Source organism: Schistocerca americana, chromosome 10 (genome assembly GCF_021461395.2).
Source record: "Schistocerca americana isolate TAMUIC-IGC-003095 chromosome 10, iqSchAmer2.1, whole genome shotgun sequence".
In the NCBI taxonomy this organism is placed as follows: Eukaryota; Metazoa; Arthropoda; class Insecta; order Orthoptera; family Acrididae; genus Schistocerca; species Schistocerca americana.
In genome coordinates, this window is record NC_060128.1 from 111,543,481 (window position 1) to 111,568,418 (window position 24,938).

Sequence of the window (24,938 nt, forward strand, 5' to 3'; positions counted from 1 at the left end):
TAACACAGTGGTCAAATTTTTTGTCACTGGCAAAGATTATTGAAGTGATAATTTGAACATTATTTAATATGCCTCAAATAGTTTACATTCTTAGCAAAGTTTGGTTAAAATTGGACACTGAACATTTCAAAAATGTAATGGAATTATAATTATGCAGATTTTTATTTTTACTATTACTTTAATTGTGCATGGAGGGGAAATGAAAAATCCACAGTGTTTCAGTAGAAAAATGGATACATGGGAATACTCGTCTATAAATACGGATCTGTATTACTGAGGCTCTTGGGAGCTGTCAGCGGAACTGCTGAACTTACGCAATATTTTGAAATCATCTGCTCATTATTCTCTATGATGTTGGCTGCTACAAAAAGGACATTTTATGGTACAGTTTATGTAATGAAAAAAAAAATGGAGCTCACTGGCATTAGCTGAAAAGCAGCACAGAACAGTCAAAATAACTAAAAAACAAAAATGGGGCCGTCTTGAAATTTTTATCAAATGTATGAAGTTGAGCAGTTGCTACATGAGATTATTGCGAACTTTCAGCAGTACCACAAAAATTTTGCACCACGTCTGAGTATGCTATAAATTGTATATTTTGAAATAAATTAGGTGAGTTTTATTCCCAGATAACTTCATTTCATAAGGAGAGACCACTGTGTGAACTGAAACAGGGATGTGCTCATCTTAGCAATCAATCTTTTCAAAAGTTAGTTAGTAGTAACAGCTTATTAAAAATTCTAGGCCTCTAATTTCTGCATTGCTTATTTTATTTATTTATTTTTTTTACACTAAAAGTGTGGAATTAATTTGTTCTGAATACTTCCTAATTATAAGGAAGTTGGTGTATAACTCTTTTTGGTGCTTCCTGACATCACAGTTATGTGGAGAATTCAGAAACTAGCAAATAAGTAGTAGTATCAATAAACTTAACATAGCAAAAACACTATTTTCCTTAAAAAAAAATGCTAATAATCCATTGTAGACATAGATTTCATGCTTCAAATGCTTTCCTTAAGCTTACAGTGACACATGATTAGACAATGCTGAGGCACCTTTAGATTACTTGAAATACTTTACTGAAACCCCTTAGGTAATGTAAGTCTCAGAAGGTTAATCACTTTGTAACCAATTTTCAAGCAAAGTATTTTTGTAAACATAGTCGGAGAATTTATCTTAGGAAATTAATATGTGACGTGGCTGTTATGGTCCACACAGCCTGCACTGTTCCTTGACAGTAAGTGATAACTGATAGATGCCATCCCACTTCTGTGGCATCTTTATATGTGCCACTACTCAGTATGCAAAATGCGTAACGTGTTCTGCTGCGTTGCACATGCGGACCTTATAGACTGGTCCTCTTTCATTTCCTGTGTACTTCATAGCTCAGTGTCTGGAAACCATCAGTTTCCCAAAGCAGTAAGATGTGGTTCTTGGGAAATCTTGAAAAATTGACTTTGAAGATATCCAAGCTCTGTTAAATACAAAACATTTCTGCAGTTGTAACGGATCCATCCTTACCCGAGTGCTTAATGTTGTAACTGTCCAGTTGGAAGGGCAATGGCTCTCGTCAAATGCATTTTTTTTTTTTTTACTTTAATTCAAATATTGCAATATAATTTTTATTTTTAATTGCAGTTTACATGAAAATGCGAATACTCATAATACATTAAAATTTGGTACAAAGACTTGAAATATCTTATTGATAATACAGACATTATTAATAATACTGCTCAGTTATTTTATCATTAATATGTTAAATTGTATTTTAGCCTATTAGTTGGAGTTTACAAGTTATTTTTATTGGAAGTCTTGCATGAGGAAAAGGACGGAAATGTAGGTCGAAAGAGAGTAGATGTTGCTCACTATTTGCATTTCACAGTTACTTTCAGAATGGTGAAACTGTAGTACAGTTAAGTATTGTTATTTATAAATATAGTAAATAAGAATTATTATCATCTGAGGTGCGAAATCTGTCGACAAATCTGTTACCCTCAATTCTTGTGTGATCAGTGATTAAAAAAAGAAAGACACTAATTTAATTAAAAATTATGATTCAACATTTGTTGATAAACATGTCAGTTTGATGACAGAATTCAAATTAAAGTAGAAAACACAGGACAAACCGGAGCTGGACTCGCACTTGGAGGGTTCCATACCAACTTAATTGTGTATATAGGTGTCTTGAGGTGTCAGGTATTCTGCCTGATATCAGGATTGTTCTTGCACGATATTTAGACAGCGTGACTAGTTACCTTCATTTTCTACCATAAACTGCTTGTCGATTCGAATGGGTCCATTATTTATACCTATGGTCGTGCTGCTCTGTGGTCAGTTCCAGGTGCTCCATGTATAGTCTGCTCCTGCTAGAAATGTCCTTAGATGTTTCCTCTTCTTCGGTCCTGTGCACCCATATGTGTATGTGTCATAGGCATAGACTGTCAGTGGAATGAGCAGTTCTTAAAGGACCTGCAATGCTAGTGCCAGCGTGGCACAATAGTTGGGTGGCCTTTATGCATGTCACTGCTAGATGGTAAAGACACCAGTTTTCACAGCGGAAGGGACGTTAAGTTCATTGTAGCTCAGTCAGCTACCATGAAACAGTTGTAAATTATGTACACAAATCTCTCCCTGGGAATTATTCCAACTATTACAGAAAATTGGATCAAAGTCCTTGCAGTAGTTCCTGAGATTCTTGATGGATGATGAATGCAATTTGTTTGTAATGGCAAGAAATAGTTTTTATATTATATAATTAGAAATTAACAATTTTCTGGGTATTTTAGGTACTTGTACTGTGAAATCTGGTCTCTTGCCAAATTTCATGAGTCTACATTAACGGGAAGTGCGATTAGTGATAACTTGCCATATTTTTTGATTGCATTGACTTAGACCAAGGGATTGTAGATCTTAGTATATGACATAAATTTCAGTTTGATACCTCTAGCCATTTCTGAGAAAAAGGGCCAATAATAGACAACCAGACAGACGCCAAAGTGAATTTATAAGGGTTCCATTTTTATTGATTAAGGTATGAAATGCTAAAACCAAGTTGCATCCAGCAAGAATCAAACCAGTGAGCTTGTGACAACAAAACTACAACACACTGCACTGAACTAAAGGGCAGCTCTGTTACAAATCAACAGTTTTCATACTTAGGTGTTCAGGAAACTTCAGAGTCAATTTTTTCATCTGTTTTGAGCAATGGATTCACACTGCTATAGCAAATTTGTGTCCAGGCACTAAGCATCTGTATTACTGTAAGAAAGAAGGAAATGAAAGAAGGCCAGTTCTTATTGGTCCCATTATTAGTTACTCTTCTCTATAGTGAATAATTGTAGAGCACTTAATATTAATGATAATGACTATGTGGGTATACTGTAAAGGGTCTGAGACCGGAAGTCTTGGTTTAATAGAAATCTTCTGCACATATTGTAAGACAGATTGTGCCCGCAATGACTAGTCATGTGTTACTGGCTTATGCTTTTGTTCAAGCTTATTGTATTGTCTCACGTGCCGTTCAGCGTAATTAATGTACTCAAATGTTCTCTGTTTTCTCTCCCTCTCCCGACATCCACCCTGTTTCGCCAACTTGCCGGTGACGTGGCTCGCTCTGGGATCTGTCCCTCTCTGCCCCCTCCCACCACCAATTGATCCATCTGGGCCCTCTTCCCACTTCTTCTGGCACTGAAGTCTGTCGGCTGGGTGCTAAAGCTCAGTTCAAGATATCCCTGGGTCCGGGCAAGGCCCCTTTTCAGATCGTCTCGAGAAAGTGACGATGCAATGCCAAAGTCCCTTCCCTTTTCAGCAACAGTGAGTAACAGCATCACTTACATTGATAAGTGGTGGTTCATTAATGTTAAGCATTTAGTGTTTTTATTTGTTTTTGTCCCTGTCTGTTTGTACTTTTTGTTCCCAGCATCGTGACGAGTTGGACCCAAGCAACTCGGGGAACAGGAATGTGTTTGTTTAGTCTTTGTTTGTGTCCTTTTCTCTCTCTTTCCTGTCACTTTTGCAAAGTGGTTCGGAAAAAATGCGAGCCAGTAAGGTTTTGTGCATATGTCGGTCGCTACTGTAAAGACTAGTCATGTGGACTGCATGAAAAATCACCATAGTTTTTTATGATTTCGTGGTTTCTGAGTGGCTTTATATATGGAAAGATTGCTTGTCAATGAGGAGGGATCCAAGAACATTTTCCCTTCTCTGTATTAAGAGCATGTACAGTGTTTACAATGAGAACCACTTTCAAAAGCAAATCTCCTACACCACCCCCTTCTGCTGTTATCCTGTAGAAGCTGATGTAGGTGCAGATGTAATGAAAACTGTGGGGAGAAAGAATTGAAACCTACGGATATGTAGTGTAAGGGAAGCAGTTCGTGTTAGTATATTGTTTTTATAAACACAGAAAGCAAGTCACCAACATTGTGTATTGTTTGTACCTACAGTACGGAAAGACCTAACACTGCGCCTGCAATTCAGGTTCTTTAACAACATCCGCAGGAAAAGTCTGATCAAGTAAAGGTTTCAAAAGGTACTACACAAGGGAGGTGAGGCATTTTAGCAATGCCAGTTCACTCCCTGGAATATTATTTTCTTTGGCTGCAACTTTGCAATCTACTGAGTATGGCTTCTGTTTTAACACGACTAGCTGTATGCTTGTGTGCCCGTAAAATGGGGTGCTTTATAAATTGCGTGGGTAATGGTCAGATGAGCATGAGTGAATCGATCAGTAAGATTTGACACTGTACAGTCAAGCTTATTAACAGGCATGTAATGCCAGATGCCCAATAACCAATGTAACACATATATTTGAAATACAAAATAATGTTTCTGCAGGTCACAGCCTTCAGTAAGCAAAAATATTTCACATCCACTGGTAACAGTAAATTTTCTGCAAACTGGTTATTTCTCCAGTCAGAGTAATTTTAAGTGGTTCACATAATCAATTTTATCATTTGAGGTGTATTATAAAAAGACAACAATTAAAAAGAAAATAATATTCAATAATAAAAGAACACCAAAATAAAAAGGGAAAAGTCTGCTTGCAACAAAGCAGCTGACTGATACATATGTACACAAAAGCTGACAGATTCACTAAGGTTTGGAACTTGGTCTTCCTCCCAGGTAAGAGGGACAGAAAACAAAGGTATGGAAGAAACTTGGCTTTTGGAGGAGTCCACAAGTGTGTTTCTCTGGTCTCGGGGCAGGAGATGTGCAATAAGGTGGAATGAAAACTGGGCCAATAATAAAATATGTCTTATCAAATGTAAGAGCCACAACACAGCAAAACTGAGCTGGGAGAAATATTTCTTATATTATTTTAATTACAAATCATATAGGCAATATTGGTGAGACTTGTCGATGGTAATTACTGTAACAGCAAATTGTTTTGCTGCAGATATGCATAGAGAGTTCTCGGCCTGGGATGTAGAAAGAAATTTACCTAAGTTTTCTCATATAAGGGTCCTGGTTATAGCCGTGGACTAATATAAAATCGGGACAGTACTACCAAGACAGTAAGTCCTCAAACGAAATCTGTCACTGTATGTAAGAATGAAATATACAACTGCAGGCTCTTAGGCATAACAAAACATCTTTATAGATTTTTAAAGTAATGAACACTTTAATTCTGTGTTACTATATAGTGCTCACAATAGCAAATAACTGCTCTGAATCAACCAAGAAATATCTTTTAGCAGGAAAATAGTTTACCATCTTTCAACATTCTCGAACAAGCAGTATTACTCTGTCTTGTAGCTCCATTACTGCCATTAAATATTCATTATGCTAGTGAACAGTATTCTCTTATTTATGGTCATTGTTACTCATGTAATATGCATGGATTAAGAACTTTTCAGTGAATGTTTCATGTGTTCACTGAAGTTCCCATTTAAGATGACATGTAACTACAGTAATGCTTATATGAGTAAAGACATTTAAAGGTGTGAGGGACCATACAAACATTCATATTTACATAGCTCAAGTTGTCTAAATTTGTTGTTCATTTTGTTGCCGTCATTTAATTGTGATTTTTACATCTCATAATAATGGCCTTTCTCAATCTGAGTGACTTTTCTGCCCAGTCCTTCAAAAGACCAGTTTATAGAATGAAATTTTCACTCTACAGCGGTGTGTGCTCTGATATGAAACTTCCTGGCAGATTAAAACTGTGTGCCGGACCGAGACTCGAACTCGGGACCTTTGCCTTTCGCGGGCAAGTGCTCTACCAACTGAGCTACCCAAGCACGACTCATGCCCTGTCCTCACAGCTTTACTTCTGCCAGTACCTCATCTCCTACCTTCCAAACTTTACAGCTGTGAGGACGGGGCGTGAGTCGTGCTCGGGTAGATCAGTTGGTAGAGCACTTGCCCGCGAAAGGCAAAGGTCCCGAGTTCGAGTCTCGGTCCGGCACACAGTTTTAATCTGCCAGGAAGTTTCAAAAGACCAGTTTCTTTAAATTCCTTCCTGTTTTCAGCCAATGGAAAATCTGCCAGGTTCTGAGTAATAGTGACTGATCAGCTTCTGCGTATATCAATGTACCATTATGCAGGTTAGGTAGACATTTATACTTCACAGAACTAGGACTGCTCAGTAACTCCAAATATACACATAAAACTGACTTAAGAAATCAGCAGTCTTCCTTATCTCTGCCAGTGATAATACCAGGATGAATACAACATTTATGTTGATTACTCTTACTGTAGGCTTTATTTGTGACACACTATTAATCACAAAGCCAGATTATTAACACTGTTTAACTGAGCTGGCTTGTTATGAAATAACACTTCTTTGAGTAAAGGTGGTTTCATTAAATTTATGCTTACATTAACTATCAGTAGATTGTGTTATGACACAGTTAATAAAAGTGAAAAATATGTGACACAACACTCCAAACAAACCACTGCAAGGGGAGAATGGTGCTCACCTATTATGACAAAAATACTGCCAAAGCAATACAATATGCAAGCAATGTATTTCAGGCTGCTGGAATTTGAGTTCTTTCATCAGTAATAGAATACAAAATAAATACTCTCCCTTTTGGTGCTTATACCTTCGTATTCCCTAGAATTCTTTGTTTTTTGTTGAAGAGAGAACATGAAGATATGAGCAGTTACGTTATGTGACATGTGAAAACATTCAGTGGTCACGAAAATCCTTTTCCTTAATTTTTTATCGTTTCATTATTTCAATTTCAGTATTTGAAAGATCATTCACAGCATTTTTTCCTTCCTTTTCATTTTTGTACCTGTTCTGCAAAATATGCATTCTTACTAGTTTCACATAATTTCTGCCACCCCTCTCTGTTACAAGGAAAAAAAGGCAAAGATTTAACTTAGATTCAAACCAATTAAAATATGAGTAGTGCAAATGAAACAGCTACCAAGTTTCAGTTCAAATAACATAGCTACTAGATCTCAAGAAATTTAGTCTGAATCTTTGTGGTCTGTAGCAATCTTCCAGGGTATTATTGTCAGTGGTTTAAAAAAAGAATAAAGAAAGAAAAGGATACTGCCACCACCAGTAAAGGGGAATAGTCTTGTAATTAATAGTAATCTGTACCGCAGCTGCTGTAAATTTCTCAAAGGAAGTCATTTTATTGCATAGGCTGCTGTTTCATTTAAAGAAAAAAAATTATTTCCTTATTTGGCAATTAGCTAACATGATAGAAATTTTAAGGTGCTTACCACAGCATGTACGTTTTCGCTTTAATAATTACGCCAACATATTTTAATGTATTACATATGGCAGCACAGTGACAAGCTTTTATAAGGGTTACGCTTTTCCCATTTTATGTATGGACAGGTGTGCATGTAACTACTATGGTTGTGCTAAACTGTTATTAGGGATGCCATTACACATTGCTTCCTCACTGATGTATGGAATATATATCACACTATAAACATAACAGTTTTTATTGTGTGTAGCTCAATAATATCTGAGGGGGGTGAAATTAAATAATTGCTAAATAATGAAGTGAAATGTTTGTTTCAAAATAAAACATCATACTACACAGGACAGTGATTTCCTTCAAGTTGTTGAAATTAGTTATAAAACAATAAATTATCATCTTGTGTTCTTGATCAATGATCATATCTGCCTCACTTAGTTGTCATATACAACTGTGAGAGTAATTAGTGTATTACATTTTTAGCTATTACTTTGCCCTGGTGGCAAATATTTAAGGAGTGGTACACCTGACAATATTTCCACTATTTTTAGTGCTTTGAATGGTGGTGGTTCATAGCAACTTTATTCATGGCACTTCTAAGTTTTGATTAGCAGCACAAATATCTTCAAGCAAATGAGGAATGTTTCACCCATAAAAAGTGGCCACTGATTGTTTACTACCTAGAGACTATTTCACAAAAGCTGTGTATGATATTGCTGCAAATGGCTTTACGCAAACAATTTGTAACTTACTGTCTTTGTTCATCAATTTTTTCTCACTATTTTTAACATTTGCTTGTAAGGTGACAACATTGTTTTAAGGTTTTTACAGAATCAGCCAATGTGAATTTTGAGTTTTGTCATTTATATCAGTAATTGATGACTAGGTCATGTAATTTTTGAAACAGATATACTTTTTAAAGTTTTTATTTCTTTTTATCAGTTTTCCTCAGTTTCCTATCCTTGTGGCAATGAGTGCATCTTTTAGAAAGATTTTTGTAAAATAATGTTTTCAACCATAAAACATGAAAGCTGCTCGCAGAACGTTACAGAATATCTTGTGATGGAGCTGTAAAATGGAATTTATCATATTACTGTTTGCATTACTCTGAACAACTGACTCACTCATTACAATGTCCCAAAACTCTTATTCCAGTTCCTATGGACCAGCTTGGGTACATTGTCCCAATATTCCCGATGATAGTGTCTGTTTTGTTTTGTCATGGTGATCATTTGTTTGGTATTTTTATTTTGGTTTTGCTATTTTTAATGAGATAATTGGTAGTACTTTTTTTATAGTTACAGTCTCACCTCTTGGTTTCTGGTGGGAAGTATTACCACTCAAACAAAAAAAGCAAACATCAAGTCACAGTAAAAGAGGATAAGGGTTCCAATTTATATCTCTTCACTTGATGTGAAGTATATTACAGCATTAATGTAGGGGAATTACCTCTGCTAATGCTATTAAATTTGTATTTTGCAAGTAATTTTGTGTGTTTGGTTGTGTAATTTTTGTGTGGTGTGTTTACTAACTTTAAATCTGTTGAAGGCATGGAGCATGAAGCAGGCGAAACAGGCGGGGAAATGGCTTTTACCCATCAATTATGACCAACATACACATAATGAGAAAAAAATGGCTGGGCGTAAAGAACGTGCGTGTTCTCTCTCTCTCTTTCTTTTTCTTCCTGAAACTTAGGTACATTATTTGTTTCACTGAATGACCGTAATAAATTATCGCAGTAGGCCAAAAGAATTGACTTAAAATTACGTAGAGTGAAGTAAATGGAATTGGAAGTAAAGAGAGCAGGAAAGTTATGAACAGGTTGAGGAAATTGCAGGAGAGAAGTGAAAATAAAGCTGAAACTGGTGTTGATTGTTAGATATTTTGCCATATTTATATCTGTGACACTTTTAATAGACATATAAAAACTTTAACATAATTCCAATCTCTTGGAGGCATGTGATGACGTCATTGTAAGCAGTTTTTTAAAGTACTACACTTATTTGTCCTTGAAATGATGATGATGATGAAAAATTTTCCAATATATTTTTTGGACCTTCATGTTTTGTTTCCTGCCTTCCATCAAATTATGAAAAACTTCACCGTCTCATCTGATTTTTTTTTTTTCGCCCTCTGGATATGATAGTTATCTGAAGGAATCCAAACACCTTTTCTTGAGTTTCTGACTTTTTACCATTTTTAATTTTCAGTATGGAAAGACTTTTTCATGAAATTCCCAATGGATTGACACAAAGCCTGTCTCCATCCTTGCCGTTTACCTGTCCCTGCTACTGTATCCCAAAGCAGTTTGGTTGGAGTTACATACCACACGCTTTCCCCTGTAACTAGCATCCAAGAAGCCGTTTCCCACCAACCTGTTTGCCTGCTCTGTGTGTTGAATGTTTCATAATGAAACACAACTGCTAGTGGTGAGACCATTTTGCATGCCTGTACTAATCTTTTTTTGCCATAGGTGTTACCAAAAACTGTTGTCAGGGGTCAATCATCTGGAGCATTTTTCTCTAATAATGGATTGATAACTAGTTAATTTTATTTTAAAATTTTTAAAAATTACAATTTTCATTAACATTAAATCTTAAAGACCCTTTTAGCCTGAATATTGAAAATTTTTGTCTCTCAGTTTGATCATGCTATCTGTATGTTATCCTCTGGGAAGGCTGTGAAGAAGATATTTATTGCTTCTTGTTCAGACACACTCCCATCCCAGATTTGAATAGTGGTTGTTGGTAGCACCATTTTGAGTAGTATATTTTAAACTCAGATTTTGTTGTTCCTTGTTTTTGTTTTTGGAGTTTAATTCTGAAGGTGTGTTCCTCTGTTTTACAGTACGCCTGTCTCGTGTGGGAGCGACAAACTCGTAGTGTGCGATGATGTCTCTAATAGGTAGTAATACTATACCTTACTCTAATAGAAGCTGGATGATCTTTCCCAAAACACTGGTGTCCACATAAGATTTAATATATGGGCACAAGTTTACATTGTGCGTACGCTAGAGAGTTGTTTGACTGTTGCACATGTTTTAATCTGTCAGATGACTCACTTGTCTTCAATTCTGCGCACTCTTTACGAACTGATAGAGGTCAAGCTTTTGTGTGAATTCCAAAGATCAGAAGCCATAAAAAGTAAGATTATTATGTACAACTAACGTTACTTCTGTGAGACTTCCAGAAATTTTTATTTGGGAAAGACATCCATAAACAACTAATTTTTTAGAGAGATTATTAGCCCATAATACTGAAACTTCTGTTACATATACTATCTAAAAAATTAGCTATTTAATTACAAAAAAAAGTGTGAAGTTACATTGATACAAGCTGTCAGCACTGTGCTAATCTTGTATAACTGGAGCAATAATTTCAATACTCCTTACATCATCAACCTGATTGGAACACAGATATACGATGATTGACACACTGAGTGATATTTCTTATGGTATTTCTGAAATCGTCATAAATTGAGGATAGAAATAATAGTTAAATGGTTGAAGTGTAGATTCAGTAGTAGAAGAAAAACACAGGTGAGATATCAAAATGGTTTCTGCTTTATCATCCCGAGTTAATTATCCTGTAACAGAATTTTCACTATTCTCAGAATTTCCATGCATTACACGTATCACATGAACGTCCCAGCCTGACCCCACTGCACTGGGGAAAGGTAGGTTTCTCACTTGTATTACTGATTTCAAAACCAGAGTAGCAAGATGTGAAATTATTAACACAGAATGTTGTGGTTTTTGTGTGTGTAACTTTAAGCAATCAGGTAAAAATCATTACTGTGAAAGGGGATATTATTGTTTATCTATTTTTCGCTTCTTACAAATCATGAAGTGGCTTATACAAATAGACTGACAAAGTTATGTCTTAATTATTAATTTTGTTTTGAAGTTGCATTGGCTTTAGCGTGAAACCATCAACACTACAAAAGCCATGAGGTACTTTAAAGAAAGATGCTAATAAAATGGTTGATTGCAGCATAAACCACTGGGGCTCAAAATGTTAAAGCTTTTCCACATTACAGTGGACAGTACTGATCTTGTAACTGAAATCTTCATAGAGTAAAAAGAAAAACAGTTTCAAATTACACCTACTAAACATGTACCATATTTACCTGAGTAAAAGATGACCCCCCCCCTTTTTTTTTTTTTTTTTTTTTTGAGAGGCTCTTTGATAAAAATTTATTTTTAACACTTTCAGACTAATCAAAATTACAAACTGTTTTATTGACATAAAATATGTGTCAAATAGTTAATATTATACCTCTTTTAAACAGCCAGTTTTTGATTGTCTACATTTTAATACTACATAGAGGAAGAAAATAAACAGAAAGAAATGGTTTACATTAATTTTCAAACCATTTTCTTTTCTACCTTTTCAGCTTACTATCATTGTAGTCCATGGGATCACTATTTATTTCTCTCTCTCTCTCTCTCTCTCTTTCTTCCCCCACCCTTTCCTCCTCCCTGAATACGTGTTTACACTGTCTCTTGCTTTCAAACACATTACCTGACTGCTGCTCCGTCATTGGCCATATTGAACCAGTTGACACACACTCCTTTCATTCACATCATACGAGCAACGACAACATTGCAGAAGAAACAAATAAGTACACCACTGGCCCTTCTCTAGACTTTTACCATCTCCTGCATAAATCAATACTATTATTGAGTGTGTATCATCCAATTTTAAAGTCAGTTCTATTCTGAACACAAATGGATTCAAACAAACTGCAGCTTAAACACAGTAGATGTCCATAAAAAGCCAAAAGGTTCCTGCGGTTGGTAACTTCTCACTTACCGCTTCCCTCTCTGCAATCAGCTCTCACTATTCCCCTTCCAACTCTTCTGTAGTGCTGAACTTGAGCAACTGTGAAAAACTGACTGCAATATTTTATAGTGTGCAGGTCACATGTAACAACATAAACTAATACATAAATAAAAGATCATAATTACGATTCAGTCCCATTCTCAAACTTCCACTCATCCCACGATCTGGTGACATCTGTTGGTGCTATCTCCACAATGGGTGTTGCTGCTGTAATTTATTCTCAAGATAACAATCACCATCAGTTTAATATGATTTATTTCATTTGTTGACATTTCATTCTGGATTAATTTTCAGTCTTGTTTCAACTGCATGTCACCATTGTGTTCTAAAGTGATTAAGGTAACATTTTTACCCAGTAAATGTAATACGTGAACAGCAACTGATTTTCTCATTTGCAACCCGCTCAGTGAATCATTACAATCTCTCGTAACCAAAGAAAATATGGGTCTTAGTTATGAATCAGCTAATGTTTCTTGAAATAAGACATTTCTGTTTTTGAATGTTACCTTTATTTAAAAATAATATTTGTTTGCAGTATCCATACAAGTATGAAAACATTTATTGCAAACCTGTTCAAGTACACAACTGTCAAATTTTAATCAGAGCAATAGACTGTTGTTGTGGCTAGTTCACAGTTTCTTACCACTCTCTTGCACTAGCACCGCATGAGTCAATGTCATGTGATTGTTCAAACAATGATGACACTGCATCACAGTTCAGTGTATCGGGAAATCTTGAGCCTGTTGGAACGTAAGTGTCGTTTCCTGAGACCTGCCTTTCCAAATTCTTCAAAATAAATTTACATCTGACCTCAACAGCAAAAGCTCAATCTCTAAATGTAAGACGACCCTTATAAATGTAAGACTATCATTGTAAACAATGTAAACATTTTAACCTTGGCAACAGTAGTTTAATCTGTGCATATGAGACGACCCTGTATTTTTCGTACGATGAATTTGGAGAAAAAAATTCTTATGATCGGGTAAACATGGTACTTGACACACTGATTTTTGTTAAATTATAGAACCATTTTTGATGTAATTACTACATTTAAGGTTGTAAAAGTAGGTCAAATACAACAGGACAGAATAATCTTCCATTGACAATAATCAAAAACAGTACAATGGCCATAAAATATAGAACACTAATCTCCAATCCCAAAATTATGAAATGGAGGACATCTTACATATGTGTGTATGAACTAAAAGTGAAATCCATGTTTGTAGGGAAGCGTAAAAGTTGTTCAGAAAATGTATGAAGAATAAGATAATACACAGCGCTTCAGGAAGGACAGTTGATATTTGAGCTGATGTCTATACAATCTTGATTAAAAAGGACTGCATAGAGAGAGTTTTTATTTTCAGTAGATAAAACTGCATGAAACTGATATGTGTGTTTATGATGGGCAGATCTGGAATTTTCAAGCAGTGCAAGAACCAACCTGCAACTTTTTCTTTCTTCATTGAATTGGATAACAAAAAATAACTGGTTTCTACTTTTACAATTACTGGTTTCAGATAGGGCCTACAGATATAAACAGGTCACTATTGCAGTGTAAGAAGCCTCATATGACAATCTGTGCTTCTCTGTGTAATGGTGGGTCTTATGTTGGAATACTGATCTGAAGACGGCTGTGCAGATCACAGCTAAAACCAGTAATTTCAAAAGTAAAACTAACGATTGTCATCTGCTGGTACAAAAGAAAAAGAATATTTTTGGAATCTCGTAATTCTCCAGAACTACAGTTATATAATACTTCACACAATGTGCAATTACTGGTGCACACTTCCACATACCTACAGACAGATCCTTTGGTGCAGTTGACACTCTAATGTGGCTGTTTCCTCAGCAGACTTACAAGGATTGTGGACATATATCTACTGAAAAAGTGGCAAGGTGAAACAGCATTTGTACCAGCATGTGTCTGACAAGCCTTTGAAAGGGATGGTTAATGAATTTTTTTGGGAGTAATAATACTACTTTTTTGTTTCCATATTTCAGCTTCCTTGTGTTCCAACCCTTGCCTCCTGAAACTTATACTGCTAAAACTCCAATTCACTTGACGGGACACTATTTTGGGACTGACCAGTTCAGGACTACTCCAGTTCGTAAATTCATGTGCTGGTTGATAGAAATTGCGTGTTACGGCACTGTAGCTTTCAAAGGGAGCAATTCTCAAGGTGACAGATTCAGTGACTTAATTTTCTTGACATAAGAAAGTTGTAAACAAAGTCAGTCTCATTACTTCTCGTAGAAATGCTGTACGTAGGAATCGCCACCATATAATATTCTTCATAAGAGCAGAAATTTATTACCTCTTGGCACAGAATCATATTTAACTTATATTTCGTGTGCACAGAGTACACAACTTTGGATACTGTTCCAAGGAGCACTATAATAATTACATCAGTATCTTCGTAAAATATGAATAAACAGGGCATATCTTCCATTTTTGGTTCAGTAAATGACAGTACGTGGCTTGCAAGAAATGATATGTTGCACATAATTTATATGTGCCATACAAAGTGGTAGTAAACATGGAAGTAAGTAGTACAAATAAAATGAGAAGCTGTGCTGTATAAAATGGATGTAAAATCATTGAAATCTAAGTGTGTCTACTAGAGGTTGAACTGCTGTGGAGAATCAGGGGGCTGGACCTAGTGAAAAATGTTGACAAATTTGAGAGTTCAGCTGTGTGCACTAGGGTCAGGGGATCACCTTATTTGCATCCTTAAAATTGTCATAAATTGTCAGGAAACTTCCCGACACAGTCAATCTGAGAAATAAATGAATTCGAATCGTTCGGATCTGCCAGTTTGTTGAGCACAAGTACACTTGTCCTTCTGTCTCTCTTGTATATGTTAAAATGATTTTAACAAAACTGTTTAATCACACAGAATCAGTAAGCGTACGACACCCCCCCCCCCCACACACACACACAAAAATTCCAAGGCTGTCAAAAATCATGTCGTGTGTGTGTGTGTGTGTGTGTGTGTGTGTGTGTGTGTGTGTGTGTGTGTGTTTTGTGCATTGTACTGTCCAGTGTTGTATGTGTCTGCACATCACCACTGCATTCCCCCATTTTGAGTTTCGCTTTTTTGTGTGGTGATTGCCATTTGTGTTTCCTAATGATTTTGTGAAACAGTCTGCAGTATGTTGCTAAATTCCAATAACTTTTTATATATTTAAGACTGAAAATCTCAAATATGTTTGCATTACTAAACAAACAGCATAAAAACCTTTTGTAAATAATTAAACATATACATGTTTTGTTAATTACTTTAAACACCATATTCCAAATTATAGGTAGTTTTTCTTTTAGCAATAATGTGCAGAAAACTTGTATTTTTAAATTATATATATATTTATATGCGATTTAATTTTGTTGTTTATTCTAGGGGTCAGTGTGCACAGAAATCTCAGCTTTTTTGTCTTTTAAACAAATGTAATTAAGACTACCAGTGATCTTTCGAAAGCTGGCAAACTTCCTTCTTAAATGCTAATAGAACTGTAACATTCTAGCCTCAAACAGTAACAACATGATTAAACATTTGGTATTGTTATAAGTATTGTTTGTAAACTGATTTAAATACTTCACACAGCTCTGGCCATAATAATACCTATCAATCATCATCAGTTTGAGCGATGAGGCTGATGCACTTGCGGAACATTAAAAGTAAATCTTTCTGACTTAAAAAGAAAAGAACACTATTTTGTTGTTAATTCCTGTAAAGAAAAATATTTCATTTATAATTAATTAATTATCACTGATATTTATTATTGTATCTGAAATATACTCTGACATGTACATTGCAACATTTTTAAAAATTCGTAACTGTGTGTTTAATGACTATTATTCCTTAAGTGTTCGTGATAAAAATATTTAAAACTATAATGATATCATTCGTATTTAACAAATGGAACATTGCGTTCAACTGAATTTCAAATGTGGCATGTTTTAGGCATTAAGAATTTCAGTTCCTGTACTTTATATTTGTGTGTGTGTGTGTGTGTGTGTGTGTGTGTGTGTGTGTGTGTGTGTGCGAAAGATGGAGGGAGGGGGGGGGGGGGGGGAGAGAGAGAGAGAGAGAGAGAGAGAGAATTCTTTCATGTGTTTTGTGTAGTTTTGAACCCATGAGACTTGTTGCAGCATAAGATCTTAGTGGTACACGGATTTCACAAGAGGATATGCAGTGTATGAACAAGTGTGTGTTTTCAAAATACAGGTATATACTGTGCAAAAGTGTCTCCTATGATAACAATTTTTATGTTGTCTTAACTTGTCACTGAGAGCAGAGTACTGCATATTCTACACCAAAAAGGATGTGTGCTAAACCCGCCCCCCCCCCCCCCTCTCTCTCTCTCTCTCTCTCTCTCTCTCTCTCTCTCTCTCTCTCTCCCGTATATATCATGTAGACCAACTTGGGCATAAAAGCAAGATAGCAAGAAAATATGGGTATGATCTGATACTGTTGCTGAAGGTTTTCACCCTGGAATTGATTGTTTTGTGGTGGTTGTAATATTATTGGAAAAATTTAAATTGATCGCAACATATTCCTTTGAAACTGCTTGTTATCAGTCTGTAGTTTAAATCTAGGACTAGAATGATTCAGCGAGAAGTTAGGCAATTTCACTCAGATAATATAGTAATGTGTGTTCTATTACACAGCTCTGTCACTAAAATGCACAAATTTTGAGCAGAAGATCTGGATATTTGGGAAACAAAGTAAAAAGAAAGAAAAAATTAGAAAAATCACTTCCTTGGGTATATTGATAGGCAAATGTCATTTAATCACTGATGCTGTTCAAAAAAAGGAAGGGGGAGGGTTGCAGTGTGATTTTCTCTCTACCGTATGCTTTTAGCTGTAAATAAAATGTTCATTGAACAAAGTAGTGTTCAGTTTTTCATGTAGAGCTAACAGTAAAACAGTTCTGAAAAGAACATTGGGTAGTTTTTGATAATTTGATGTGCATCATTTAATCAGTCACTACCTTGTGCCCGGCCTACAGGGAAAATAATTAGACTATAACTGTTCTCAGTATTTTGTCTTTAACAAAAGACTACATATTTTCTGTAACACAGCACAGAAAGGCTACAATAAAAAGTAATTGAGGTCAGAACTCGTATAAAAGGGTAGAGAGCAGACCATGAGGGCTGAAAATGAATGGTTCATACTGGTTTCCAAGAAACTATGGAATAGAGGGCCAAATTATAAACAATCTAGTGACAAGACACCAAAGTACACTAGAAGAAGAGCACATAAAATATTCTGTTTACTTAAATCTTTCATTGTGAACATTCTAAATTTTTCATTTTGGACATTCATCAGTCAATATCTGCACACTTTTTTACGTGACTGCACCTCCTCTCTCTACTGAGTTTACCCCTGTTTTTTCTTTTTTATTTGATTCCACTGTGATTGATGTAATTTGCTATTGTGGGATATTAAATTTAAATATGACACCTTGTGTCTTACATGGTTTAAGTTTCTCATACTGTGTGTGCATGATCTAATCTCATGTAACAAGAAAAACTTTTATCTCCTAATGTGATTTTACATTGTACAGTCACACACATAATCTTTCCTTTATTTTCCTCATACCCATTGTGCTACTATTCCCCTTTTTTCTTCATTAGGGCACTGTTGTCCATTTGCAGATTTGTTGAATGAGCATTTACTGACACCACAGCATTAATTAGTCAACACAACCACAAAAAGGAAGCCTCTTAAGCAAAGCAATGCACTCAGCATTTTAAAATGTTAGTACAGGTCAGGAAAGTATCCACAGTTGAAAGATGAAACACCACGAAGATCGAGTTGCTCTTTGTCACGGGGTGTACTGTACATGGTAGTGCAGTAGATTTGCAGAAACTTGCCAATGTCATAGTGTAATACTGGCCCATGTCCGCCTCCATAGTGCAACGGTACTGTTATCGCCTGCCACGCAAGGGGGCCCGGGTTCAATTCCTGGCAGGGGACTGGGTGTTGTGTGTCCTTCATCATCATTTACTCACAAGTTGCCGAAGTGGCGTCAATTAAAAAGAGACTTGCAATACGGCGGCCGAACCTCGAAGGAGATATCCTGGCCAATAAATGCCATACGATCATTTCATACTGGCCCATTAAAAGGTATATTTTGTTTCATAATTTGTTTTATGTACACATTTACATTCATTTCCTCTAAATGTTCCTTTGTTTCTGTGCTTTGTCCAAAAAATTATAATTCTATGCCACAGAAGGTTTCAGGACTGAAATTTGTCATTATTCCCTATTGCAACTGGCTGGGTAACAAGGATATGTGAAGCTGTTAGTTTTTTCAAACTAGAAAAAGGATGGTTTTAAGACATGTTACACACACATGGATCACTTGATGATTAGAGATTTTTAAGGATCACACAGTCACTATTGCATTACTCAGTAGTATCAATACTGTTGTGAGTGTGCTGTGTTCAGTTCAGCGTCTATTTATTACCATTGTTTGGTTTTCATTTCATTTCATTTCACATCAGTGAATGGACAGCATGTAAAAGTCAAAATTTTTACGAAATGAAGTATTCATCTATTCAGGAGCTGATGGTTTATGTGAGTAGCAGTAACTGTAAAATACTTCTAGATCAGTTAATATAAGGAATCAGGATCTTGCACGAAGTACTGTTTCTTCCCTGACTGAGTTAAATCACATATGACAATTGGAGTGTTCAAACTGTTTGGTGATCTGATCCTGTACTGAGTCAGTTCAACTGATTTTGAAATTTTTGTGTGTAAGGGGGCAGGACACATTCTATAGCCTTGCTTCTTTTATTATTATTATTATTATTATTATTGTAATTACTATTTTTAGCAGATAATTTATCAATTTGCCATGTGTTCAGATGGTTTCAATATTAGTAATATTTGTGGTGTTGGAAAAAATGGAATGTAGGGATTAGACAGTGTGAAATACATGGTTATTATAAACCATTCATTCATTTTCAAAGTTCTATATTTTCCAAAGTATTGCCTGTACAAATATGATTGATGCATGAACAGAGCTGTAAACTCACAAAGTTCTCATTGTGTCCACCAGTTGATGTTGCTAGTGCAGTGTCTTGTAAAGCAAAAAAAAAGTGTTTTTGTATACTGGAATATGTAACACCTTCTATTTATCTGGAAAGGTTAATCACCACAATGTTAGAGCATGGGGCACTGAAAATCCCCACGAAATTGTGGCGTATGAAAAAGATGTGCTCCTGGTTAATGTTTTCTGTGCATTTCCACAAACAAGGCTGTTTGGGCTATTTTTATTTTATGGGAGAACTGTGACAGGTATCTCTTACCATGACATGTTGCTGTTGTGGTTGTTTTCACAACAGACTGCTGATTTTCAGAATTCATTTTGCAACAATAAGGGGCACCCCTTCATTGGAGCATCTGTGTTTGTCCCTACCTAAACAGTGAAATTCTGCATCACTGAATTGGGCATAGTGGTTAAGATTGTGTGGCCCTGTTCACTTGGGCCCATCCCACTTTTCCCTGTGCCCTTTCACCCTACAATATCTCCCTACCCACAAATTCACACAGAAAGACTGAATATGAAGAGTATACCTAATAAAGTAATCTGAGAAAGAAGTAATTAGAAGGATCTGGTGCGCCAATGGGTGGAGAAGTTACAAAATAATGTGCTTAAAAGAACAGCTGATGGAAAAAGTTCACATAGGATCTTTACCAGGTGAAGGGACATGTTAGACAGACATTTGCAGCAGCTTCCAGAAGTAGTTGACTTGGCACTGGAAAGAGCCATAGAGGGTGAAAAAATGGTAGGAGTACACAGACTAGCATATACAAAACAGGTTAGACGATGCTGGGTGTATTAATTACGTAGAGATGAAAAGATTAGCACAAGATAGAAAAATCTCACTTACACAGTTAATTTTATTGTACAAGTGAGATTGCATTACATATTAAGTGCACAGGGGAAGTAAGTACACTCCCAGGAGACATTACACTAATGCCTTATACAACCACCTCTAGTCTTTAAAATGCCCTCTGTTATGTGAGGACATTCATCCACAAAATTACTGTGGTATCCTGACCCAGCTGAAGCAACTTGTTGATGATTATGTCCCGTAGAGTTACCCAGTAGCTGGGATTTTGGTTGCTACATTTCACCCTTTGTTCCAAATAGTCCCACACACTTTCTACTTGAATGATTAGCTTGGCAGTCGAGGTGCAACAGTGATAGTCCCTGACTGAGTGTTCATCAAACCTGGAATGTATGTGTGCAGCTTTATGAACAGGGCTGCTGTCTTGATTGATTTGAGTGTCCACAGCATACTCATCATAAGGGTGTAGAAGAAAGGGCACACTGAGAATATTGAAATAAACATCTTGTTTAATGTTCACGGTAACTTGAATGGGGGGGGCCACAGGTTTAAGAGTGATTGTAATTGAGAAGTTTGGCACTTGTCCTGTTCCCTGTCACCTAGGGTCTTTTTACGTGGTCTTGTTGCAAAAGGCCATGTCGGGCATCCACAAATCGAGTAACATCATTCATAGATTAGTCCAAACATGAAAGTTCCTTTCTGCCATGTGTTCAAGTCAACCCATCTTACTGTGTTAATTTCATACAAATGGCTGGCACATACACACCAAGTAGTTACAGTTCTATAGCACTCCAAAGCAACCAGTTTGCTCTGTTAAGCTTACAGTGTGACCACTCTGTTTCTCCATGACACTATGGCAAATATCACCAGGATAAAAAAGATGGAGAATTGTGTCAAACTAGTCACAGTCCAAAAAATAAAGTAAACTGTGATCACTTCCAAAGGCTAGTGGCTGTCTGTGCTGGCTACTTATGTGAAGGTTCTGAATTAAATGAACAGAATCGTGTCGGCTATTTATAGTGAATGCTTGGGACTTCAGACAAGAAGCTGCTTGAATGAATGTCCAACAGTTTCGATACACAAGTCATGAAAGTGGTGTCAAATAGAGCAACAATCACGTGGATGGAAGCTGTATATCTTTTAGTGAAATACCCCATTCCAGATCTGAAACTTTTGAAAAGTATTAAATTGTTATTATTAAATATATTATTGAATAAGAAAAAATGATCATATGTCATATTTGTTTTGATGTGCTACAAAGTGATGAGTCTGTGGGAATTAAAAAGTTAATAGAATTTCTGAATTTACTGTATGTGGATTTTGTTAACAGGGAAAAGATAGTACTTTTTGTAGAGATTCTGTATGTTGTTGTTAAAACACATTTTAATAGTTGCTTTCTTTCTGTTCTTCTCTTTTCTTCTCTTTTCTCCATTCGCGGTTACTTAATGGCCGCAAATAACAGGTCGCCTCCGTCGGATAGGCAGAGCTTCGCGCAACTACACCATTGGATTCGTCACACACCACAAGAAGTCCATCCACGAGTGATTTGGCTACCTCCAACAGAAGTTCTGTGTGTAGTGTGTCACTTTATGCTGCTCCATAGGTGTTGTTGTGGACGATAGAAACTGTGCTCTGTTTTTGTCCTCTACTCGCTATCTGTGAAAGTTTTGTAGCTGGAAATGGGAGGGAAAAAGTGAAAAGTGCAGAGGAGCACCAAGTTTGTAAATGTCCTGTCAACGAATTACAGATATGTTGAGCTATTTGTTTCTTTTTTCCCCCCTTGCTTTTTGAAACAGAACACTCGATATTTCCTTCTTGTGTATTTTAGGATATACTCCCTCCTTCTTCTTCAAAACCCTTCATAGAACCATTCAGTGCTAAACAGTGAATGTTATGTGCACAATTTATCAGGCTTCAGATAGTTGTAGTATGTATAAAATTTCACACTTGATGATATATGGCAACAGCAAATGTTCAGCTGCTTGAGGTAGCCTTGAGCCCTGTAAATTTTTTAAGTTTCTGAATACAATGCGTACAGAAAAAGAATGAAAAGAATTTCTTTGTTATTGTTTGAGAAACTGGCATTTTCTCCTGTTCATAAACATGTTTTAAGCAGTCACTAATGGTTGTGAGGAGAATTAGCTTTGAAGCTGGGACAATAATATTTTCTGACATGCACGTCATACTCGAATTACAAGAAACCGATAGCTTTATCATTTTTCCGTTGTGTCATATATGTTAGGCTTTTATAGCAATAGATTGGAAAACTTTGTAGATTATATCAGCACTGATGTTTCCCATTTTAATAAAATGATAGAAAATTTTCACATCAAACAGCTGTGCCTCACATAGAAATGTTTTGCTATGCACAATTTAAACAAAATAATGTGAAGAATTTTTTTACTTGCACCGCACATTTTTTTATGTGAAAATAGTTCTTCGCATTGTATGTCCATCGAGACCCAGTGTCACAGAGGTAGTTATTTCTTTGGCATTTCTAGATGCAGTGCTTATTGCAAAGTCGTAATTGCATGAAATAGCTGTTTGTAAAGAAACTGCTTTTATGTGACTTCTTGTAAATTATCTATTGTAAGTATTTTGTAAAGTTTTTCCCATATATTAGATCAAATTAAAGGTCTTAAAAAACTGTTTTGGGCTTCTCTTTCACCCTCCATTGCTGAGACAGTGTTTTTATGATAGTGACTTGTATTTGAGAGCAGCAGAATTTTAGACACCAACCTGCTACAGATTGCTGATGTTGAAATATATTCTTAAATGGGCTAGGGACAATTCTTCTCCATCTTTTCCCAATGACCCATAACTGTGACAAGGACTCATATTCCTCTGGAATGTATTGGGTGTCAACCTGTAAGAGGTGGCACTGCTGATTATAACATGAATACAGCTGCAGAGATGGAAAACTTTTACCTGTAAATCATAAAGTGACTGGTGAGTATTAGATGAGATTATATGCAAAATGTTCAGTTGATGAAGTGGACATAGGGAATAGACCATCGTATAAAAGTTTACTTCACTAAATGTTTCTCAAGTGATCTGTTAGGTTAAATTGTTGGCTTCACACATTTTTTGGCAATGACTTGCTGCAATCTGCAGACATCTGCTGGTGAATGCCATACTGACGTGCAGCAGAATGTCCTTTTATATCTGTATTACTCTCACTATAGTGGTACAGCTTGTAAAATAAAACATATAATACTGTAGCATATATACACTACCCTTACTTCAACATATAAATTACCCTTACTACACCACTGCCATTCCACAGCTCTGATCCAGCTGAGGGTACACTGAAGAGCCAAACCATTACAGCCACTGCCCACCAAGATATTTAATGCCACCTGGTGGTGTTTAGGGCACACAGTGTGGAAAGGAATATTTAAGTGGAGCAGAGATGATTGGGGAACCATTCGAGCGACAATAAGAGCCGCAAATAGGGAAGTCCACTGACATAAGTGACAACGACAAATGACAGATTGTTATGGCACAGTGTCTGGAACTCAGCATCTTGGTAAGAGCAATGCTGGTCAGCTGTTCACATGCTACTCATAAGCATCTAAAGAAAGTGGTTGAAGAACAGAAACTGTGATTAGGTGACTAGATGTTGGAAGTCCATATCTCTTCCAGAATGTGGAGGTCAGAGGCTTGCTCATCCTGTAAAGCAGGACTGGTAGCGATTTATGCCAGCTGATTACAAAGTGCATTGCTGATGGATGCAAAAGTGCACATTGTTGGATTTAGGACTCCACAGCAGATGAGCCCCACATTTCCAATGACACTGTCAGTTATGGTTGCAATGGACATGGGAGTGTGGAGATTAGACTGTAAATCAATAGGAATGTGACACTTGGTCAGATGAATCACATTTGTTACACCAGGTTGGAAATTCCACCATCCAGGCAAACAGTTTCTTGAAATGTTTACTGTGTCAAGGACACAGGCTAGAGGGGGTGGAGTATTTTGCTATGGAGGACACTCCCCTAGGCTTCCATGGAGCCTGTGGTAGTAATCAACGGCACCACAATAGCTGTGGACTTTGTTAACATTATTGTGGATCACCTGCATCCCTTCATGCTGAAATGTCTTCCCTGACATCAGGGGCACCTACCAGCAGGATAAATGTTTGTCACAATGCCAGGATCATGGTAGACTGGTTTGAGCAGCATGATAGTGTACTACTGTTGTCTTGGCCACCAGATTTGTCCGGTCTGAATGCAATGGAACACATGTTGGATGCTAATGAGCAAAACTCTGGCCTGTAACTAATGGGAATTGTGTGATCTGCATGTAGTCATAACGCCACATAACTCCAACAACTATCAAGAACATCTTAAATCTGTACCATGCAACTGTATTGTGTTCCAAAAGAGGACTAGGATGCAATTAAGCAGGTAGTAATGAATTTTTGGCTCATCTGTGTATTTCATTTTACTGTGTTGCTATTTCGTGGAACGTAAATGACCCATTAGGTGTTGTGTGAGGCTGCAGCAGGTTGTTATTGTAGTGTACAATATTAACTGAACCAGTTTCATTCACAAAAAT

General features: G+C 36.4%; 1 protein-coding gene across 5 annotated transcripts in view; it reads left to right on the forward strand.

The window, feature by feature from the left end:
• Positions 1-23,027, forward strand: part of LOC124552562 (tropomodulin) — a 394,271-nt gene extending 371,244 nt beyond the window's left edge. For 2 of the 5 annotated variants that reach the window (XR_006967930.1, XR_006967932.1), the window contains exons 9-11: positions 3,694-3,813; positions 10,518-10,574; positions 21,841-21,925. Coding sequence is in view for 2 of the 5 variants with exons in the window: in XM_047126884.1 (XP_046982840.1) it covers positions 21,841-21,923 (83 nt within the window). In the remaining 3 variants the exon portion in view is untranslated. Of the gene's footprint in view, positions 1-3,693; positions 3,814-4,445; positions 4,532-10,517; positions 10,575-21,840 lie in introns of all 5 variants that reach the window. The other 3 variants (XR_006967931.1, XM_047126885.1, XM_047126884.1) reach the window with 3 other exon arrangements.
• Positions 23,028-24,938: the final 1,911 nt, after the last annotated feature.